The sequence below is a fragment of the Armigeres subalbatus genome, chromosome 3 (genome assembly GCF_024139115.2).
Source record: "Armigeres subalbatus isolate Guangzhou_Male chromosome 3, GZ_Asu_2, whole genome shotgun sequence".
NCBI lineage: Eukaryota > Metazoa > Arthropoda > Insecta > Diptera > Culicidae > Armigeres > Armigeres subalbatus.
The window spans coordinates 241306473-241328083 of NC_085141.1; the positions used below are offsets into that span (position 1 = coordinate 241306473).

The 21611-nt window shown below is 44.8% G+C and overlaps 1 protein-coding gene across 5 annotated transcripts in view; it reads left to right on the forward strand.

The window, feature by feature from the left end:
• LOC134227325 (phospholipase B1, membrane-associated-like) overlaps positions 1-21611 on the forward strand; it is a 124253-nt gene that overhangs the window by 70655 nt on the left and 31987 nt on the right. For all 5 annotated transcript variants that reach the window (XM_062708712.1, XM_062708717.1, XM_062708716.1 and 2 more), the window contains 2 exons: positions 225-403; positions 2490-3050. In XM_062708712.1, coding sequence (XP_062564696.1) covers positions 225-403; positions 2490-3050 — 740 coding nt within the window. The remainder of the gene's footprint in view (positions 1-224; positions 404-2489; positions 3051-21611) is intronic.

The following is a 21611-nucleotide window of genomic DNA, read 5'->3' on the forward strand; positions in this document are numbered from 1 at the left end:
TTTTTAGTGGAATGTATTCAACCGTCTAAGACAAGTTTAGTACTCTCCATTTAATTCCACTATCTTATAGACGGTTGAAAAGCAGGCCAAGTTCCAGTTGGAATGTGGAGCCATTGAAGAAGGTTTAGTTCGTGTTGGAAAAATCGTCTTTTCGCAGCTATCGCCCATTTTCCTGTGTTGAAAAAAAGAAGCATATTTAAAAGGCTCTGTCTGTATACTTTCAGGTGACATCAGCGTTATAGCTGCCATGGGAGATTCTCTAACTGCGGCCAGCGGAGCATCGTCCACCAACATAGTGGATTTGTACATGGAGAACCGTGGCCTTGCTTGGAGCATCGGAGGTCAGTGGAACTGGCGCAATGTAACGACGCTACCGAACATTTTGAAAGAGTTCAATCCCCAGGTAATCGAGGCTCTTCATTCAGCCCTAACCTACCGAAAAAAAAACAAATGAGAGATGTATAGGAAACACCAATCAACATAAACCACGTACCTATAATGAAGAGTAAATCTTCCATAAAAGAATTCAAAATTGACTAGTTAAAATGGAGTATTATTTTAAATGAAATATTTTTCGCTTCACAAATTTTACTAAAATGTCACTTTACACACAATGCTAGTTCAAAAGAGTCAAACTAGATGTGGATTAGATTTAATCCAATTCAATCTCATGTGGATTTATCAATTGTTAGTTATGAATTACAATCTAAACATCGGACTTTGAAGTATGTAGTTTGTAAATTTGAATTTTATTACAATTACTCATTTATTTGATAGCGTTTGTTGTGCTACCCACACCAAATTGAAAACAGCTATTGATTGGTGCTATTTCACCTTCTTTAATTGCGAGGTGTGTTTGATTCACATTGAGAATAATAAGCATTAATAAGAGCTGCATACAGTAGCAATACGGTGGGTGCGTAAAGTTTGGCATAAATTCGATCGGCATAAGCATGATGCTGATTGAATTAATTTGCTTGATATAATTGCGAAAAGCATAGGCATAGCTTTCACGTGCCAACAATATGTCTCTAGTGACAGCAGTCTATGAAGCAGTAGATTTGAATTAATCTTAAACATTAAACAAATGAGCGGTTTTATATTTGAACATAATCGAAAATGCCTCATCAGTACACGACTGATTTTATAGACTGCTAAAATATATATTCTTGAAAGTCAAAATATAAATTGAATGCAGTCTTGGCTTGTTTATTGCCAGGGACGTGATAGACACAAGCGCCCCGTTTACTGATCAAATTGCACTACGCGAAAGTATGCACTCTCCACTTTCATGTCATGGATAAATTATAATCACTTATGGTGTTTTTTTTGTATTTTCAGTGCAAATTATTTAAATTTTTTGGATGATAGCCATTATGACCCCCCTAATGTGTGAAAAAATGACCCCCGTTAAAACATTTCGTAAATGGACTTACGTGAAAGAGGAAACCTATACTTTCGTGTAGTGGCTGTTTAGCAGATATTGAGGCTGCAGACACCGCAAAGTGTGCACTAATGATAGTGAATTTATACTTTTTTTCATTCTCTTTGTTTTTTGAAAATTTAGTTTCATGACCGCTAAAGGTCGAAATCAACTAAAACCCACCCGTGTACAAAAAGAACTGAGTGTACTAACGTCCATTAATTTAAGTGTTTTTTTGGAATCCTTACCAAAGGGCTAAAATATTTGCTGTAGTATATTCTGATAAGCATTTTTGTATGCCTCCTACACTTACAGCACAGAACGAATTGAATAATTCAATTTGTGGAATTATGCCTGAAGTGCCGAACTTCCGATTATATGATTTGGTTTTGCTTATCAACATTTGTCTTGACAATGTAGCTATAACACATTCATAAAGCACATCAAATCTATGCCTACAGTACTTATGCCTAATGGCGCATACCTACGATGCAGTATTGTACACGCAAATCATGCAGGCCTAAAATGTGATAACCTGTTTTCTAATTATTCAATAGCGTAGCGCCAAAAATATTGGTGTTTTATGTTTTGATGCCAGCTCCAGCTGAGCCTCACCGTTTAAAACGTATCAATGAGCTGCATACTGATTAAGTATTCTTCTTTTGCAGCATTTTTCATGCAATTATGATTAAATAATGTTTATTTCTGCACCTCGCGACCAAGCAAATAGCATGAGACGTAGCGCAAAATGGTGTACCGCAAATAAAATCCGTTTTTATGTAATGCCTTCGCACTTTATGACGATGACCGGAAAAGGTTGCACACAAATGCCGTCGACAAGAAGACAGCTTAGTGACGAACTATGAAATCTAATCATCACACGTAAGGGTATGTGACATTAGATGTCATATTTTCATTACAAAATGAAGAAAATTAGTTCGTTTGGAATTAAGCACTTTTGATCGACAAGGTGTTACGGTTTCTTTTCAATGAAATCTTTTTTTTTAGTTTTCACCCGTAATATCGCATAGCCCTAACAACATGTCCCATCTCTTAATTTTTACAGCTTGTCGGTTACAGTCTGGGCGACGCCTATCCGTTCCATCGCGAAACGCAGTTTAACATGGCCGAAATAGGTGCCGTCTCGTACGACATGCCATTCATGGCACGTTCGCTGGTCAAAAGAATCCGCTCCGATCCGAGGGTGGACTTCAAACGGGACTGGAAGATGGTCACAATCACCATCGGGGGAAATGACATCTGCTCGTTCGTGTGTGCGATGGAGCACCCTGAAGATCTGCCCCAGAAGCACCGGTTGCGGATGATCCGGGCACTTCGCTACCTGCGGGACTATATGCCGAGGACGTTCGTGAACGTCGTATCAGTGCCATCAGTGGAAACGGTAGTAGGCATGAATCCAAAGCCCGGAGTGTGCCATACGCTGCATCATGGTGAATGTTCCTGTTGGGTCGGAATGGCCTACAACCAGACTGACAATTCCAGGCACCGCTGGAAGATGATTCAGCAAGCGATGGTTGAGGTGGAGCAGGAAGTCTCACGGATGGACGAATTTCGTCGACTGGACGAGTTTGCCGTTGTCTACCAGCCATGGTCGACGCACATATCGGTGAGTGTCGTTTTGTTTACCGGCTCGAATGACGGAAAACGAATTTCATGTCAATGTGCTCGCAAATATTGTCTCTATCAACATTGATCTGCTGGGAGCATCCACTTGCCACTTCCTTAGATAAAAATATCCGATTGACACAAGATGTCTGTTCTTTGAAGAGTAGGCCAACAAGCCATATGCATCGTAAACGATTTCCATTTAAAATTTGAAAACATTCCTAATTATATGCAAGTCATTTTTCAAAAACAGGGCATCTGTGTCTGTCTTAAAATATGACCAATTAAGTATGTAAATTCGATACGACAAATATTAAAATGACTTTCCAAGCCGTTTGGCAGTACTTGTTCAGTACCTATCAACATAACGATGTTCTCAATAGACTTCATTCAATGATCAAATTGTAATATTTGGATCTTTGTCACTAGAAGGGACAAGCAAAATTACAAAACCTCCACAAGCAATAAAAAATATCGCTTTTTGCAAACAGTAGTTTGTGAAAAAAAAAATCAGTATACGAGAAAGGCAAAAAGTATAATTACAATAAACAAATTTAAATATACACTTTTGACTTTACTGCCCATGATCACAATTGTAACATTTACAAATTTTTGCGAGTTTGAGTAAAAAACAAGGATTTCACGCATGCTGCAACGCAGCAAAACTGAAATAATAATGATAATGACAGTTGTGCGTTGCTTCCTTAGGTACTTTTAAATTTGAATTCCGTGAGGATTGTCTTTAGGCTTTTGAACCATTTCAAGATTGTTGGTTCTTTCAATTAACTAAGGTAAAATTAGACAGTTTGTTCAAAAATCTGCAAAAAAAATCAAGTTGTTTTTAACATCAACTGCATAGCTGTAAGCTATTAATAGAATACTTCTAAAATCAAAACACAATATTGAGCATGAACATTAGGACCACACAATTCGTAGTTGCTACTCCGTGATTCACTATAACTTGCAAAATTGAACAGAGAACACAATGAATGGAGCTTGGGATTTTTTTTTCTTCCCAAGCAATGGAGGGGGAATCTGCTCAACAGACATCCTGGGTTGTCCAGGAAGTGTGGGGTTAGGGACCACCTCCAACATCAAACGAGGGGGGCAGGACTACATCCCCGACCCGCTAAACCGTTTCCATTGCCGCCAAGCCCATAGTCCCTTCGGTACAACCAGAAAGTAATGCTTCAAAGGGGGGCCAGTGCATAACGCACCCTCGAGGTTAGCTGCGTGTCCTTGCAGCACCGAACATCGTGACTCGCTTTTTTAGAGAACACCATGGTAACGTGCCAGCGGATTGCCGGCTTTCCAGGTGGCCTTACCACGCCCTATGTCATCGGAAGGTGGGAAGGGTCGACTTCGCGCCTGCTTCCCTCTGCATGACTGGTATCAAGAATGATGATGCCGCCTGCACCCCAAATTGACCTCTCTGCGACAGGGTCCATTCGCCAACACACAGAGGGACTTGCCGACGCGGTGCCTACGCCTGCCCCAGCCTTGACGAGGACCCCTTTCAGTCCTCAGGCTCGGAACCCGCCCGGTTGACCGACACTGCGAAAGCGACGATACCATGTTGTTCTTAACGCAGCCACTTGTTCGATAAAAGGATCGAGTTCGACCACAGGGCATGACTACCGGTATGACCCATGAAGCCGACTCCGAACCCTTGGAGTACCTCTTATTTGCGCCTGAGCTAGCCATCCTTGAGTTCACTCGCCACCTTCTGTGTAGTTCAGAGACGATTTGAACGATTTGTCGATAAAAAGGCGTTCCAGCCAACTTCATCTTTACACATCCTCCGGACTGATTGTCTGGGGTAGTGTCCAGACCACATGTGGCAAGCATGTGGTCACGCATTGCGCGAAAACGTGAGCACACGAACAACACGTCTTCCTCCTTTTCCTCTAAACCTGCGCACACCAAACACTCGAGCGAGGCCGAGCAAGCCAGCTGCGTTACCTGCACTGTGATTTTTCAGCACGCTTAAAAGCCGGGCACATCGAACCCCCCATGGGGTGCTTGCTGTTCACAACTTTGCTGGAGCAAATCAAACAATTGGGAGGGTTCGTACAGCATTGTGCCTTATGTCCCTCCAATCCGCAGCGTCGGCAGAGATTGCTTCTGTCAGGGCCTTTGCAGTCCCATTGCTTGTGCCCCGGTTCCAGGCACTTGAATCAAACTTCGGGTTGCTCGTATATGCCCACAGGGCATACCGACCATTCCACCTTGACGCTTCCTAACTTGACTACCTTGGAGGCGTCCGCTGCAGATAGCCGAACCAATGCTACCTGAGTCCCTGCCGGACCTTTCCGTAGCCGAACGGCTGCGGTGAGCGTCTCCACTTCACACTGTCGCCGCAGTGCCGTGACGAGCTCTTCGACTTCGATGATCTCGTCCAGGTCTTTAACCCTTAGATTCACCTCCGTAGTGAGTGCCCTCACCTTGACCGTCTCGCCTAGAACTTCCTCCGCCAACTTCTTGTAGGCGTCACCCTTTTGCGAGACGCCCCGCTTCAGCTCGAGGATCATCTCGCCCATCCGGGTACGTCTTATTTGACGTACGTCGGCGCCGAGTTCACCGAGCTTGACGTCACTCCTGATCGCCTTCAAAACGTCCGAGTACTTAGCCTCGTCCGCCGTGATGACTAGGGCATCGCCCCTGGAGTGATTGGCGCCTACCCTAGACTTCTTGCTACCCTCATTCGCCTGGGCCTTCTTTTCGGCCCTTGACGTCTACGGTTTCCTCTTGTTCTTGACCAGGGTCCAGGAGGCGTCATCCCCCTTTATTTCCCTGGTCTGGTGCGGCTGAGAACTTTCAGCCTGCCGTAACCCCTTACCACCGTCTTTCCTGAGTGGACGGACCTTTCCAGGTCCTTCCTCCCCCGGTTTTGGAGGTACCTGGCCGGGGTTCAGCTTCCCAGCCCCACTACCCTTGTTCGGGGAAGTAATCCTCCGCGTTTTGGAGCGGCCCCCAGGGAGCTCATCCCCTGGAGACTGTCTCCCCCGTTTTTGTGTCTGCTCCGTTGGAGCAGTCACCCCCGACGTACCCGCAAATACTTGTGCCTCAGTCTGGGTAGACTTTGGTACCACCGTCTTCGCTGGCACGCCCTCGGTCGATTCGACCTTGCCCGAGTCCGCGAATCCTTGGGCCTCAGTCTGGGTAGACCTCGACTCCACCGATTTCACGGGTTTACACTTGGCCGTCCTGACCGCCCTCTCCAGCTTGGCGTTCAGCAACGACTTTCGAAGTTTCTGCAAGCTCCTCTTGAGGTCCTTGCTGATATTATGCTTCGATGACGCAAAGTCGATGATGGCGTCCAGCTGTTCCGTCGCCACCTCGAAGGCCAAAAGCCCATCGCGTTTGCGGTTCATCGCCTCCACAAGCCATGGGCCGTCAATAACCCCTACCGGAGTTTTTTTAGCCGAGGGGAAGGTTGAGTGACCCACGCTGGCGCTGCGCACTGAGCTGCCGACTATTGCCTCTGGCCTCCTAGGCGGAGACCTGAGCAACCCACCTCTTGCGAAGGGGTTGTCGCCTACACTACTACCACTAATTGATTAATTGACTTGGTTTTCCATTTTGGTCCCACGAGTTGCTCGGGAAAAGAGGTCCATCACGCCAGAGCCCAGCATGACGCGGTAAGGGACAATTACTGTAGGGGGTGCCCAGGTACCCCACAGGCTCCGTTAAAGGCCTAGCTTATTATTTCATCCCCCTGGCCATGCATCCCCTCGGCACGGGTCGCTTGACGACTTGGGATTAGGGGTTAGGGACGATGGTCCCGGTCTAACTCGCAGTGGCCATGGGGAGAGGTCGTCAAGCCCTTGGACAAAGTCCCTGCCGCCCCCGGTTTTTGTGATATGAAACCAGGAATGTGTTCCGATCTATGCTCAAACTCATCCAAGAATCTCCTGAAATAAGGCCTTGAGATCTATAAAGATCTCTCCTCTTGTTTCAAATATGGTACATGCTCTGTGTGACTCATAGAATAGATTGTGTTCAAAGCCTAAGTTCTTGGTAATCCAAAAAAATTCCGAAGCAAGGCCTTTAGATCTACACGGGAAACAAAAGATCTGTCCGCCTGTTTCAAATATGGGACATGCTCTACGTGACTCATAGAATAGATTGTGTTCAAAGCATAAGTTCATGGTCATCCAAAAAAAATCCGAAGTGAGACCTTAAGATCAACACGCGTAACCAAAGATCTGTCCGCCTGTTTCAAATATGCTACATGCTCTGTGTGACTCATGGAATAGATTGTGTTGAGAGCATAAGCTCTGGGTCATCAAGAAAATTTCCGAAGTAAGGCCTTTAGATCTACACGCGTAACCAAAGATCTATCAGCTTTTTTCAAATATGATACATGCTCTTTGTGACTCATAGAATAGATTGTGTTCAAAGCCTAAGTTATTGGTTATCCAAAAAAAATCCCGAAGTAAGGCCTTTAGATCTATACGCGTAACCTAAGATCTATCAGCCTGTTTCAAATATGGTACATGCTCTGAGTGACTCATAGAATAGATTGTATTCAAAGCCTAAGTTCTTGGTTTCCCAAAAAAATTCCGAAGCAAGGCCTTTAGATCTATACGCGAAACCAAAGATTTGTCCGCCTGTTTCAAATATGCTACATGCTCTTAGTGGTGTAGTATTAGCTTTATTATTAGCATAAGCATTAGTATTGAGCAATTCGGACAAATTCGTAGGTGGTACAAGTCTGGTCTATTGTATAAGAGTAGCACTTTCACATTCAATCGTTAACACAGATATTGATTTGGAACCACACAGTGCAGGTACCATATTTGAAAGAAAGCCGATAGATCTTTGGTTACTCGTTAGCAGATGTAAAGGGCTTACTGAACTTTTGGATGACCAAGACCTTATGCTTTGAACGCAGTATATTCTATGAACCACGAAGAGCATGTATCATATTTAAAACAGCCTGATAGATCTTTGGCTACGCGTGTAGATCTAAAAGCATTACTTCGAGGATCTCTTGGATGACGAAGAACTTATGCTTTGATTATCCTTTGATCTATCCTATAAGTCACATAGAGCATGTAGCATATTTGAAACAGGTGGATAAATCTTTGGTTACACGTGTAGATCTGAAGGCCTTACTTCGGAAATTTTCTGGATGACCAAGAACTTATGCTTTGAACACAATCTATTCTATGGAACACACAGAGCATGCACCATATTTGAAGCAGTTGGACAGATCTTTGGTTACGCGTGTAGATCTAAAGCCCTTGCTTCGAGATTTTTTTTGGATGACCAATAACTTAGGCTTTGAACACAATCTATTCTATGAGTCACACAGAGCATGTACCATATTTGAAACAGGCTGATAGATCTTTGGTTACGCGTATAGATCTAAAGGCCTTACTTCGGAAATTTTTTGGATGACCAATAACTTAGGATCTAAACACAATCTATTCTATGAGTCACACAGAGCATGTACCATATTTGAAACAAGCGGCCAGATCTTTATAGATCTCAAGGCCTTATTTCAGGAGATTCTTGGATGAGTTTGAGCATAGATAGAAAAACATTCCTGGTTTCATATCACAAAAACCATGTACCATATCACGATCCATACTAGCGTACTATGACCTACAAACAACACCTAGCGAACAAATAGGAAGACGGGAACGGGGTCATTATAAGTCCCAATTTAAAATCTTCTAAGTCCCCAGTAGGCACCGGCATAAAAAAATGTTCTAAGTCCCCAGTAGGCACCAACATATAAAATTTTCTAATTTTCTAATTTTCTTTTCTATTGGGGGTTTTTTGACGTCGTTTTTGCCTTTCTCGTATACTAAGTATAGGGTAAAGGCTATATGATCGCTCCAAAAACAAACTTTTTATAGAAGGCCCGGAGACCCATAGTGTTATATACCAATCGACTCAGTTCGACGAATCGAGGTGATGTCTGTGTTTTTTTTTTTTTTTTTATGGAGGGATGAAGGCAAATCTGCTTACAGACACCTGAAATTATCACTCAGGGAGTGGGGTTGGCGCGGAAAGCAGAAGGCCAGCCCGCCGAACCCACTAAACCCACCCAGCAACAGAAGGTTACTTGAGTTACCCTCCCTTCTAATGTCCTGATCTCCCGGGACTTACTGGATGTCAATACTTCGGAGAGGGGCTGTGCTCATGCACTTCACTTGTCCAGCCTCTAGCAAGCATTGCTAGTTCGCTGCATTCTCCTCATCATTACTGATGCAAGTATGACTGCGTATCTCCACTACGATACGTTTTGCATTTGGCGCTCGTACAATTGCTCTCACTTCTTAATTACGACACGATTACATCGATCATTGGGCGTACCGATTGAGTGCCGAGGTCGGTCCAGTGATTCCGGTTGAAGGATGGCTTCCGGTACACTGGCGCCCCGACGACTCCGAACCGGTCGTTTTCCCACGATCGGCTACTTTTCATCTCCTTCGCTCACTATCCAGTGCTCTCTGGTCTTCACGCCATTTTCGCTGCAACGACAGCAGCCAGTCTGCGTTACTGCTCTGTTCCCATGTTTCGTATTTTCATTTCGCATTTCTTAACGATGTTGTCGGGTTTATGCTCGAGTGCTGACCGTTGAGATCCAACTCCGTTCTGCCCTGATCGTGGACGGTCGAATATCACGTGCTCCGGTGTTTCTTCACGGTTCGGACAGGCGGACAAAGTGGAACTCTGCGTGTCGAATCTGCAAATACTTCCTGAAGCATCCATGGCCTGCAGGAACTGCGTCAGAAAGAAGTTGACTTCTCCGTATTTTCTGTGCTCCCGACTGCGGTTCGGAATGAGCCGATAGGTCCACCTTCCTTTCGAACTACTGTCCCAATCCTGCTGCCACTTTCGCATCGAATCGACTCTCGCAATCTTGCGTGCTCCACTCTTCCACGTAGTCCATAGCAGACACAATCTTCCTCAATAGATTTTGATGGAGTCATGCCCTGTATGACGAGACCGCATCCATCGAAATGGTCCGGTACGCACTTGCCACCCGCATAGCCATTAACCTGTATGTGCTGTTGAGCCGTGTCAGGTTTCCCTGATTCCTCCTGCCGCCCCAGACGGAGCACCGTATCTGAGTACAGAAGTAGAAACGCTGGCAAGGTCTCCTCTTTCTGCTACTAATCGCAGAGCTATTCGCCATTACTCTGGTTAATGCTGTGGTGGCTTTGCTGCCTTATCGCAAGCGTAATCGACGTGGCTGTTGTGGTTGAGCTGTGTCGATCATCACCCCAGATGCTTCACTTCTCGCTTCGACTCGATGGTGACCTCCCCGACCGTGATTGTAGTCTGCTGAACTGCTTTTCGATTGCGATTATCATCACTTCGGTTTTATGGTGGCGCAATGCCAGCTTTTTCCGCATCCAGTTCTCCACTATTCCTAGGCCTCCATAGCACGTACTTCCACCTCATCTACTGTTTCTCCGATTACCAGGAGTACCACGTCGTCCGCAACTATCTTCCACGCCTCTTGGTAGTCTGGCTGCAATACCCGTCGTACATAGCATTCCACAACGTCGGTCCCAGGATAGAACCTTGTGGAACGAGCATTATTCACTCTCTTTAGTCCCTCATGTGTTTAAGACTGAGTGTCCAATTCTCGAAATAGCTCTTTGGGAATTCTGCAATTGTCCCGGAACTCTCATCCTGTGTAGAGAGTTAGCTTTGCTTCCCAACTCGCCTGTTGAACGCATTTTTCACGTCTAAGGTAACCACCGCGCAGTAACGGTTACCTCTTCTCTTTACCTAGGCTGCTTCAGCTGCTTCTACGACTTCCGGATAGCGTCAACTGTGGATCTGCTCTTTCGGAACCCAAACTGCTTGCACGATAATCCGTTGTCGCCTTCTGTGTAGATAGTTAATCTGTTGAGGATGACCTTCTCCAGGTTTTCCGACCGTGTCTAGCAGACAAATAGGTCTGTGGACGATGGGTCTCCGGGTGGCTTACCCGGCTTCAGCTATAGTACTGTTTGCCGCTTCCAGCAATCGGGAAAGTTTCCTTCATCGATGCACTTCTGCAACGTGCTACGGAACATATCGGTTCGCCTGAATCGCTGCTTTCAAGACCAAGTTTGGGATACCATCTAGTCCAGTAGCTTTGTTTCCTTTAGGCTTTTCGCAACAGTGATGATTTCCTGATTCGTATGCAGGGCTTCATTCGTACTGGTGTTATTCTCGCCATACGGTGTGGGTGGCCAGATTGGCTCGTGGTTGAAACAGACCTTCGATTGTCCTAAGCTTTCTGGGCACCTCTGGCGGTATCGATGGACCTCTAATCTTTGCCATAGCGACCCTGTATCATCCCCCATGGGTTAGCATCCGTTACGACAGAGCTCTTGCATGAGGCTACTTGCGAGCCTAATTTCCTTTTTGAAGCAGCTCTTGCACTGCCCTGAGTCTGCTCTTCCCTTTCGACATTGTTGCGGGCTCTCGCATTCTCCTCCTTGCTCTAAGACAGTTGCGACGGAGTTCGGCGATCGTTCCATTCCACAGTAGACTGGACGGCGGACATGTCGTGGCTGTACTTTTCTCGGCATGGTTGCATCGCAGGCTCAGTCAATGCTGCAACCAGCTCGTCTGGACTCAGGTTTACCAGGTTGCGCTCGAATCTTAATGCCTCTAGCACCTCCAAGGTTTCTGTCTTCACCTAAGCTCTTTGGTACCACACTCGTGCTTGTATCGCTACTTTCTCTCCGACACAGTATCGGACCGCCTGATGATCGCTTATATTTAGCCTTCGCAGACTCTCAGTTTATGTTCCTCGTTAATGCAGGACTGCAAAGGTAACATCAATTATGGACTCTCCATCTCTCGGTAGGTACTCGTCGATCCTTCGTTAACCAGATCTACATTGCCCAGTGCCCAGCAGACTCCAACCTCTTTGGTTAGTGAGACGGCTGCCATCTAACGCCAGGCATTAAAGTCACCAGCGATGACGACTGGCCTCCTGTCAGTGGCTCCACTACTAACTGTAATCCGCATCTGATTAACTGATCACTTGTCCAACTGGAGGTGCGTAGCAGCTAATATAGAACTCCGTTATTTGGCGATCACGAAGCCTTCTGCACGGTACACGATGTCTTGGAAGGATATCTCCCTACTGTACATATTGCGGCGGTTCCAGCGTCATCTGCTACCCAATTCCGTCTCCTGATGGAATACGGTATGGATCCGAAATGATCCAATGTCGCACCTCGATTCTTTGCGTTGCCACAGCGTTGCTGTGCAGTATCCTGATGGTTGAGATTAATTTGTACTACCTCCACTGTGATTTTCAAGACATCGCCTGTCTGTACGCTGGACATTTCTGATCGCCAGTAACGTGGTCTCTTCATCTATCATTCTACAGATTAGGCATTTGGTGTCTTTTTGCAGCTTTGCGCTTTGTGGCCATGTCTGTGTGTGTGTGTGTGTGTGTGTGTGTGTGTGTGTGTGTGTGTGTGTGTGTGTGTGTGTGTGTGTGTGTGTGTGTGTGTGTGTGTGTGTGTGCAAAACTACTCAAAATGTCACTCATTTTCGGGCACTTATCCTCAACCGATTTGCTCGCAACAGTTTGCATTCTACGCAGAATCCTGTCTCATTGTTTCCTATTTGATGGCCAGATCGAACTATGGGATCAGTTATGGCCAAAATACAAATTCATACAAAAAATCGCGTAAAAATGTCACTCACTTTCAGGACTTATCCTCAGCGATTTTGCTCGCAACAAGTTTGCATTCTACGCAGAATTCTGTCTCATTGTTTTCCTATTGAAATTGGCCAGATCGGACTATGGGATCAAGTTATGGCCAAAATATAAATTCATACAAAAAAATCGCGTAAAATGTCATCCCTTCAGCCTATCCAGCGATTTTTTGTGTGAATTATATTTAGCCATAACTGAACGTCTGTGAAAACAATGAAATTAAATCTGTGAAATAAATGAACAACTTGTGCAACAAATGTTGCAACCTAAAAGCCACACAAAGCTAGTAACTAAGAGATGATGGATGAGACACGTTATAGCGATCGAAATGTCGAAACAGTGGGTGCGTCAGGGCATCGTGCCATGCGGCAGGCTGCTGGACAGGAGATTAGTCTGCTGGAAGCTGGTGTACAGGAAGTCCGTGGCTGAACTGGAAGTCTGCGAGCCTGGCTGCGTGAATGTGAGCAAGGCTTGGGTGGAAGACAGGAGCAGGAGTGCTGGCAGGGTGAATAGACAGGCGCCTGAGGCTGGTCAGACGACGCGTGATCGAGGCCTGCGGTGAGCAGCCGCGACGGTGGAGCCCAGCTGTCGAGGCATGGACCTGGCGGTCGGTCAGTGAGCAACAGGGAGTGGGCTCGGCAGGCTGCGTGCATGCAGGAGGCAGGCCACCCCGCCAGCTGACCTGGCAGCGGGCTGGACGTGCGATTGCTGGAAGTGACAGCTGCCGAGCAGTGTTTGTCTGCTGGCGCGATCAGGAAATCTGGAAGATCGTCCTCGGCTGAATTGAACTGCGCAGAAGGCGACGAACAATCGTGCTGGCTGATTTGAGTTCGAGCAGATCAGGAGAATCAACAGAAGCTGAAGCAGAAAACGAAGAGGTGGCGTTGCTGCGCGGTGGAGAAAACGCAGGATGATTCGGACCTGCTGCGAAACCAAGAACTGTTCGAGCATGAAGACAAAGGTACAGACATTGAGCGTGGTTAGTTGCGGAAACGTAGATGGTGGAAGCATGAAACTGGACGCGGAAAAAAGCGGCAGTTCGCTTGCGGCGTTAACCGGAAGTAACGAAGAAGACTCAGCCAGCGTTCTCTGACGAAACGACGCAACAGCCAGACCAATGCCCAGTGGCTGGCGCTGCCGGATGCGATGACGATGGTGCGAGTCGTGCAGCGAAGTTGAGACGTGAGAACGTGACGCAGTTCTAATCGGGCTAACCGGGAAGCTGCGCCAGATTCGAAACGGGCGCGTGATCGACATTCGAGGAGCAGAGGCTGGGATGGATCTCAACGATCGACTGAAATGGGCTGTGGAAACGTAACGTGAAGCACTGAATGTGAGCGAAGAAGCCGATCGTGAAGGCGTGAAGTCGTCGAGCGCCGATGCAAACCTCCTTGCTGGTGAGTTCGGCAGGCTGTTTCAGGTGACAAAAAAAAAAGTTTAGACACGCTCTGCCTATATATGACAGAAAAACGTCAACAATAAAAGAAATTAGAAAATGAAAATTTTATATGTTGGTGCCTACTGAACTTAGAGAACATTTTTTATGCCGTGCCTACTGGGACTTAGAAGATAAATTGGGACTTATAATGGCCCCGTTTCCCTATTTGTTCGCTAGGTTTTTTAGTCATAGTACTACTGATCATGTATATTATGGTTTTTGATATGAAACCAGGAATGTGTTTTATGCTCAAACTCCTCCAAGAATCTCCTGAAATAAGGCCTTGAGATCTATAAAGATCTGTCCCTTTTTTTCAAATATGGTACATGCTCTGTGTGACTCATAGAATAGATTGTTTCAGATCCTAAGTTGTGTCATCCAAAAATTTCTGAAGTAAGCCTTTAGATCCTGCCAAAAGATCTATCAGCCTGTTTCAAATATGGTACATGCTCTTGACTCATAGAATAGATTGTTGACCTAGGTTATTGGTCATCCAAAAATCTCAAGCAAGGCCTTTAGATCGCGTAACCAAAGATCTGTCCAACTGCTTCAAATATGTGCATGCTCTTGTGTTTCATAGTAGATTGTGTTCAAAGCATAAGTTCTTGGTCATCCAGAAAATTTCCGAAGTAAGGCCTTCGATCTACGTGTAACCAAAGTTATCCACCTGTTTCAATATGCCATGCTCTATGTGACTTATAGGATAGATCAAAGAATAATCAAAGCTAGTTCTTCGTCATCCAAGAGATCTGAAGTAATGCCTAGTCTACACGCGTAGCCAAAGATCTATCAGGCTGTTTTAAATATGATACATGCTCTTCGTGGTTCATAGAATATACTGCGTTCAAAGGTCTTGGTCATCCAAAAAGTTCAAAAGTAAGCCTTTACATCACGAGTAACCAAAGATCTATCGATTTCTTCCAAATATGGTACCTGCACTGTGTGGTTCCAAATCATATACTGTGTTAACGAATGAATGTGAAAGTGCTACTCTTATACAATAGACCAGACTTGTACACCTACGAATTTGTCCGTGCTCAATCTATAGCATGCATAATAAAGCTACTACACCACTAAGAGCATGTGCATATTTGAAACAGGCGGACAAATCTTTGGTTTTGCTATAGATCTAGTACTTCGATTTTTGGAAAACCAAGAACAGGCTTTGAATCAATCTATTCTGGTCCAGCAATCATGCATTTGAAACAGCTGATAGATCTTGGTTAGCAAGATCAAGCTATCGATTTTTTTGATAACCAATAGAGGCTTTGAAACAATCTATTCTATGGTCACAAGCATGTACATTTGAAAAAGCTGATAGATCTTTGGTTACGCGTGTAGATCAAAGGCCTTACTTCGGAAATTTTCTTGAAGAGCTTATGCTCTCAACACAATCTATTCCATGAGTCACAAGAGCATGTATATTTGAAACAGGCGGACAGATCTTTGTTACGTTGATCTTAAGGTCTCACTTCGAATTTTTTGGATGACATGAACTTGGCTTTGAACACAATCTATTCTATGAGTCAGTAGGCATGTCCCATATTTGAAACAGGCGGAAGATCTTTTGTTTCCGTGTAGATCTAAGCCTTGTTTCGGAATTTTGGAAGACCAAGAACTTAGGCTTTGAACACAATCTATTCTATGGTCACACAGAGCATGTCCATATTTGAAACAAGAGGACAGATCTATAGATCTCAAGGCCTTATTTCAGGAGATTCTTGGATGAGTTTGAGCATAGATCGGAACACTCCTGGTTTCATATCACAAAAACCGGGGCGGCAGGGACTTGTCAAGGGCTTGACGACTCTCTACCACTGCGGTTATCGACCATCTCCTAACCCCTAATCAAGCGTCAAGCGACCCGTCCGAGGATGCATGCAGGGGATGAAATAGTAGCGGCCTTAACGGACGCTGTACCTGGCCTACTATGTCCCTCGCGTCGTACTGGGCTCTGGCGTGGACTTTTCCCGAGCAACTCGTGGACCAAAAGGAAAACAAGTCATAATATTAGTGTGGTAGTGTGAACGCTTAACCTTGCGAAGATGGGTGCTCAAGGTCCAGGCAGTGCGCAGCGCAGCGTGACTCAACCTTCCTCCCGGCTAAGGAACATATGACGCCCATGTGGAGGCGATGAACGCAAGCAAGCTTTGCCTCGGGTGCGACAGGAACGGACGCCATCATCGACTTTGCGTCATCGAAGCAATATCGCAAGGACCTCAAGAGGACTGCAGAAACTTCGAAGTCGATGCTGAACGCGCTGGAGAGGCGTGACGCAAAAAACCCGTGAAATCGGTGGAATTGAGGTCTACGAACTGAGGCCCAAGGACTCCGGAAGGATCGACTGAGGCGTGCCAGGTGAGCAGACAGTCTACTGAGATTTCATTTGCGGTACGTCGGGGTGATGCTCCACGGAGCAGACACAAAAACGGGGAGATCTAGGGATGAGCTCCTGGGCCTCCAAACCGGAGGATTACTCCCCGAACAAGGGTAGTGGGCTGGGAGCTGAACCCCGGCTATCCCAAACCGGGGAGGAAGGACCTGGAAGCACTCGGAACGTGATGAGGTGTGACGGGGTTCTCAGCGCCGACCAGGTGATGGGGATGACCCACGAACAGAGAAAGCGCAGACGTCAAGGGCGAAGAAGCGGGCGAGTGAGGGCAAGAGTCGGGTAGGCATGATCGCTCCAGGGGCGATGCCCTGTCACGGCGGACGAGGCTACTCCGGACGTTTGAAGGCGATCAGGAGGTGGCTCAGTGAACTCGGCGCCACCAACGTTCCCGGATGGCGAGATGACCTCGAGCTGAAGCGGCGTCTCGCAAAGGGTGAGCAGTTGGCGGAGGCGTGATCAGGCAGAGGCAGGGTTCGGACGGACGTCGAAGTCGAAGAATCGTGCGACGACAGCTCACCACAGCTGAAGGTCGGGACTCAGGCTGGCGGTGGTTCGGCTTCAATCTCGGGGATTCAGGCTCAGTCAGGATGAGGCGGTCAGGTGGAGGTCAGTGCCCTGCTGTGACCCAGTTTGTTCAGTACTTGGGACAGGACTGAAACGTGATCTCTGGGCATGAGATGAGCAACAGACCTCCCAGTTTGGCCCGGCAAGTTGTGGGAGTTCGATGTGCAGCTGAGTTTCATGGCAGGGAGTTGGCTGGAAGGTGACGCGTGGATGGCTCAGGCAGGTCCCGGCTGGTCATGCTCTGTCGAACTCGTCGCTGAAACGTGGCGTGAGCGTCGTCGCTCGCCTGAAGGTCTCGTCAGGCTGGGCATCATGTGAGCACCGCGTCATGCAATGTTCGGCGTATGGTTCTTGAAGAATTTAGTGCCGAACGTGCCAGTCGTAGAGGCTGAGCGCGAAATCGACGCCCTCCCGACTGGGCATAGAGGCATGCCTGGCGTGTTCTCTGAAAGCAGTCTGTTCGGTGCTCGCAACCTGAGTGCATGCACTGGCGGCATTACTCTGGTTGTACCGAAGGGACTATGAACTGGCGACAGGCTGTTTGTATTTTGACGGAGGCCCTGGACAGAATTAGCAGGGAAGAAAAAATCCAGAAAGCAGTGAATTGCAAGTTATGGTCTATTGATTTAAGTAACGCTGATCTGCTGATGAAAAAACGAAGATTTTGAACAAACAATCTACGTTATTGAAGAACAACCGTCTTGAAATGATTCAACCCTGACAATCTCACGAACAGAGCCCAGAAGCAGGAAGCAACGCACAATATTATTATTTCGGTACTGCTGCGTGCAGCATGCGTGAAATCTGTTTTACTCAAATAAATTGTAATCAAAGTGTATATTAAATTGTTGTGTTTAACTGTGAAGGTTGCTGTTTGCTTGTCCTTCTGTGATCAAAATTTGATACATCGTTGTGATAGGTGAACAAACTTGGAAATTTAAGACACCAAGATGTTTTCAAATGGAAAACAGCGAAGTCGGAGATCGTGTTGATAGAACAGCCATTTGCGACGCATTGTTTATGAGTGCGTTTTTCGTCGACGATGAACGACATACCGACCGTAACTGTGAACGACGGTGCCTGGAATACAGCACTGAAAGTGACCGAGCGCTACACAGGCTGACGTATTCCCCGATGGGCTGACCCTCGAATCGAGCGAACAGCCAGCGTCGCCGTAATGGCGTGATGGGACGGCAGCTAAACTGCTGTGGACATAACCGACGAAGCTGTGAAGACTTCAGAGATGAACGTATTGACCAGGGTATGCGATATTGCAGGTAATTCAGGTACGATATTTGATAAGACTGAACTTTCGTTTTGTAATGAAAATGATCTGATGCCTGATGATTAGGCTAAGCTGTCTTCTTGTCGACGCTAATTGATATACAGCAAATGCTGACCCTTTGTAAGTTAGGCTGCCAAGTGTGGACGTTAATACACTCGGTTCTTTTATTACGCAGTGGAGTTTAGTTGATTTCGACTGATCGTAACAAATTTTCGAAACGGAATGAGAAAAGTCATAAATTCCTTGTCGATAGTGCGCTTTTGCGTGTACTGGCAACCACTACGCGAAAAGAATGGGATTTCTCTTTGAACAAACGAGGTCTTCACGATAGAAGTCATAATATCAGAGTACAAACTGCGCTGAAAAAAGTACCATATGACCCATCAAGCCAATTTATATTTTCCAGAGCAGTCTATAAAAGTCGTGTATGTTTAATGTTTAAGAACATATTGACGTGGCTAACACAGCAATTATATCAAGCAAATGACTCAATCGGCATCATGTATGCTGATCAGAGCAAGTACGCGCCCGCCATGGTGCTGCTTGTTTTATTTGTTTGAAATTACAGATTTATTTGTTTTTCGTGGAATGAGGCTGAATGTTCAACAGACATTACGCAGGAAAATGAACTGCAAAAGAACATTTTCAACGCGAGCAAATCTTCAGCTATTTGGTAACAACATTCAACGAACGTAACCCTGCTTTTCAACCGTCTGGAACGGGTTTGGTACTCGCTGATTCCTGTAACCTTGAACGATGGACGTACTACTGATATTGAACATTGAACATTCCGCAAAGAAGCTTAAACTTCTTTTCAACATTTTACAGTTATCGAATATTTATGTTAGGAAGACCGGGGCTGGTTGGTCGGTTGCAACAGATGTAACACTAATGCGGTTGTTTTTCAAACGATTTTCACTCTCCATAAATATACTGAAGCCTGAAACATTTGTGACATATGTTGACTTGACTCTTATTGTCTTTTAAATATGTTTATTGAATTTTGCAATTCTTTATACTTTCGACTCTGCTGTTCAATGAAATCGTAAAAAACCAACCGTCGATTAGTATTACTAGGTTTTCAACTATTAACTGTTCCTATCAACAACCTACGAGATGTTTTCGGAACAGTCATGATTAACAAACACAAGTGAGGTTAACTTAGAAACATTTATACCGTTTTGTAGGTTTTAATATCACTCCAGCGTACAACATACAGAAAATATAATGATATTAATGACAACAAACAGCACGATAAACTGCGCTTGATGTGAACAGGAAACTTTCACCATCTCCGGATTGGCACTGTTTCTGCCATACTACCATGCCGAAGCTTCATACAGTAATCGTTTTCATCTTTATTACTGCATGGTAGACTTTCGTCAGCAAGCAGGCATCTGAAACTAACTCACTGCGGAAGGCAAGAACAAATAGTCGTCATTTCGACAGCTCTGTAATGAACGAACAACGATATTTTATACGAAACGGTCGTCAATTATTTCGATCAATGAAACATTGAAAATCAGATTAGTCACCGTTGGTTAACCTTTCTCACCGCTACTTAGCCCGGCAGATGCGGGAATGGCATGTTTTGTTCAAGACTGTCAAAACATCAACTGTGTTGAGATGAACATAAACCTGATGCCTGAGCCATTATATAGTCCGATACAGCAGTTGATGAAAATCGGTGCATTTTGAGTTGATTTACACACATACGCACATGCACACAGCGAGAACGGCGCTGTCCCAGAGCTTGACATCCCTAACAATGAATAAGATCGAGTCTCTGAAACATCTTCCAAATCTAGAAACTTATTTCAAATGAGTAAACAAAATATTTGAAACCTAATTCCAAAAGCCGTTATTTTCATCAGATCTTAAAATATCAATTTCAAAGTTTGTTTTGCTTCAATCAAACATGTTTCATTTCGATTCAAGTCAACAGCATATTTTATATAATTCTTTTTCAACTTGTCTTCGCTTTGTTTTTTCTTCCGTCCCGAGTGGCTAGCGGAGGCGCATTTTTATAAACTTTCCATGTTTTTTTAAAACTTTTTACTTGATCTTTTAGTAAATGCAAATTAAGAGTACTAAAAGTCATGCTAAAAAAAATGAAAAAAAATGAAAGACTACTAAATGGTACTAAGAAAAAAAAAGCAATTTAGACGAAAAATATATTTAGATGAATCGAAATGGTATCGACGAAGCAAAAACAAAAACAATATTTAGATCGATAATGCTGATTTAAATGGAGACTCAAACATTTACTCCATTGAAAATAATTTCTAATTGAATGTCAGAACCATATATAAGCATTTGAAGAGCTGAAGCTAAACATCAAGCAACAACAATTTAGAGTGATTATTTTAAAACTGAAAGAAATATTATAAGAATCACAACAAATTAACATTTAGGTAAATAGACTCGAGCAAAATTGAATAGCTACAATTGCATTAATTTCTTTGGAATAAAATTGAATGATGAAGATTGAATGGCTTCTTCGAACTAGATTCGATGTGACTAGAGCTATTAAGCTGATAATTTAATTTGGTGATAGATGAATGGTGAAAATTGGTGAATTTAATTTGAAATAAGGCAGAATGGTGAATTAGTGGGCGTTCGCTGGTGGGCTAGCTGTTATTTTGAATTTCCAGCGGGTAATTCGCTATTAATTTGGAGGCAGACTGAACCTGATTAATTTGAGTGAATTGAATTTAATTTGAGTGGGTAATTGAATTTGAATTGGAGCAAGATTGAATTGAACGAGTAGACTGGTGAACCCAGGTGAACTGAACAAGTGAGCTGAACGGGCAGATGAAATGAGCTGGTGAATTGGAGACTTGGATGAACTAGTTAATTTGACAGATTTAGACAGAGCTGACAGATTGAATTGAACTGGTGGGACTGACCAGACTGGTGAACTGAATTGAACTAATTGAATTGAGTGGTGAATTTGAACGAACTGGTGGTTGAACAGACAATTTGAACGGAGACTGAACAGACAGACTGAATTGAATTTAGACGAATTCGAATGAGCTGAACCAGCGAACAATTTGAATTGAATTTGAATTGAATTTGAACAATTTAGACAGATTTAGTTGAATTTGAATTGAATTTGGTGAACTGAATTGAATTTAGACTGAATTGAATTGAATTGAATTAATTTGAATTGGGTGAATTGAATTG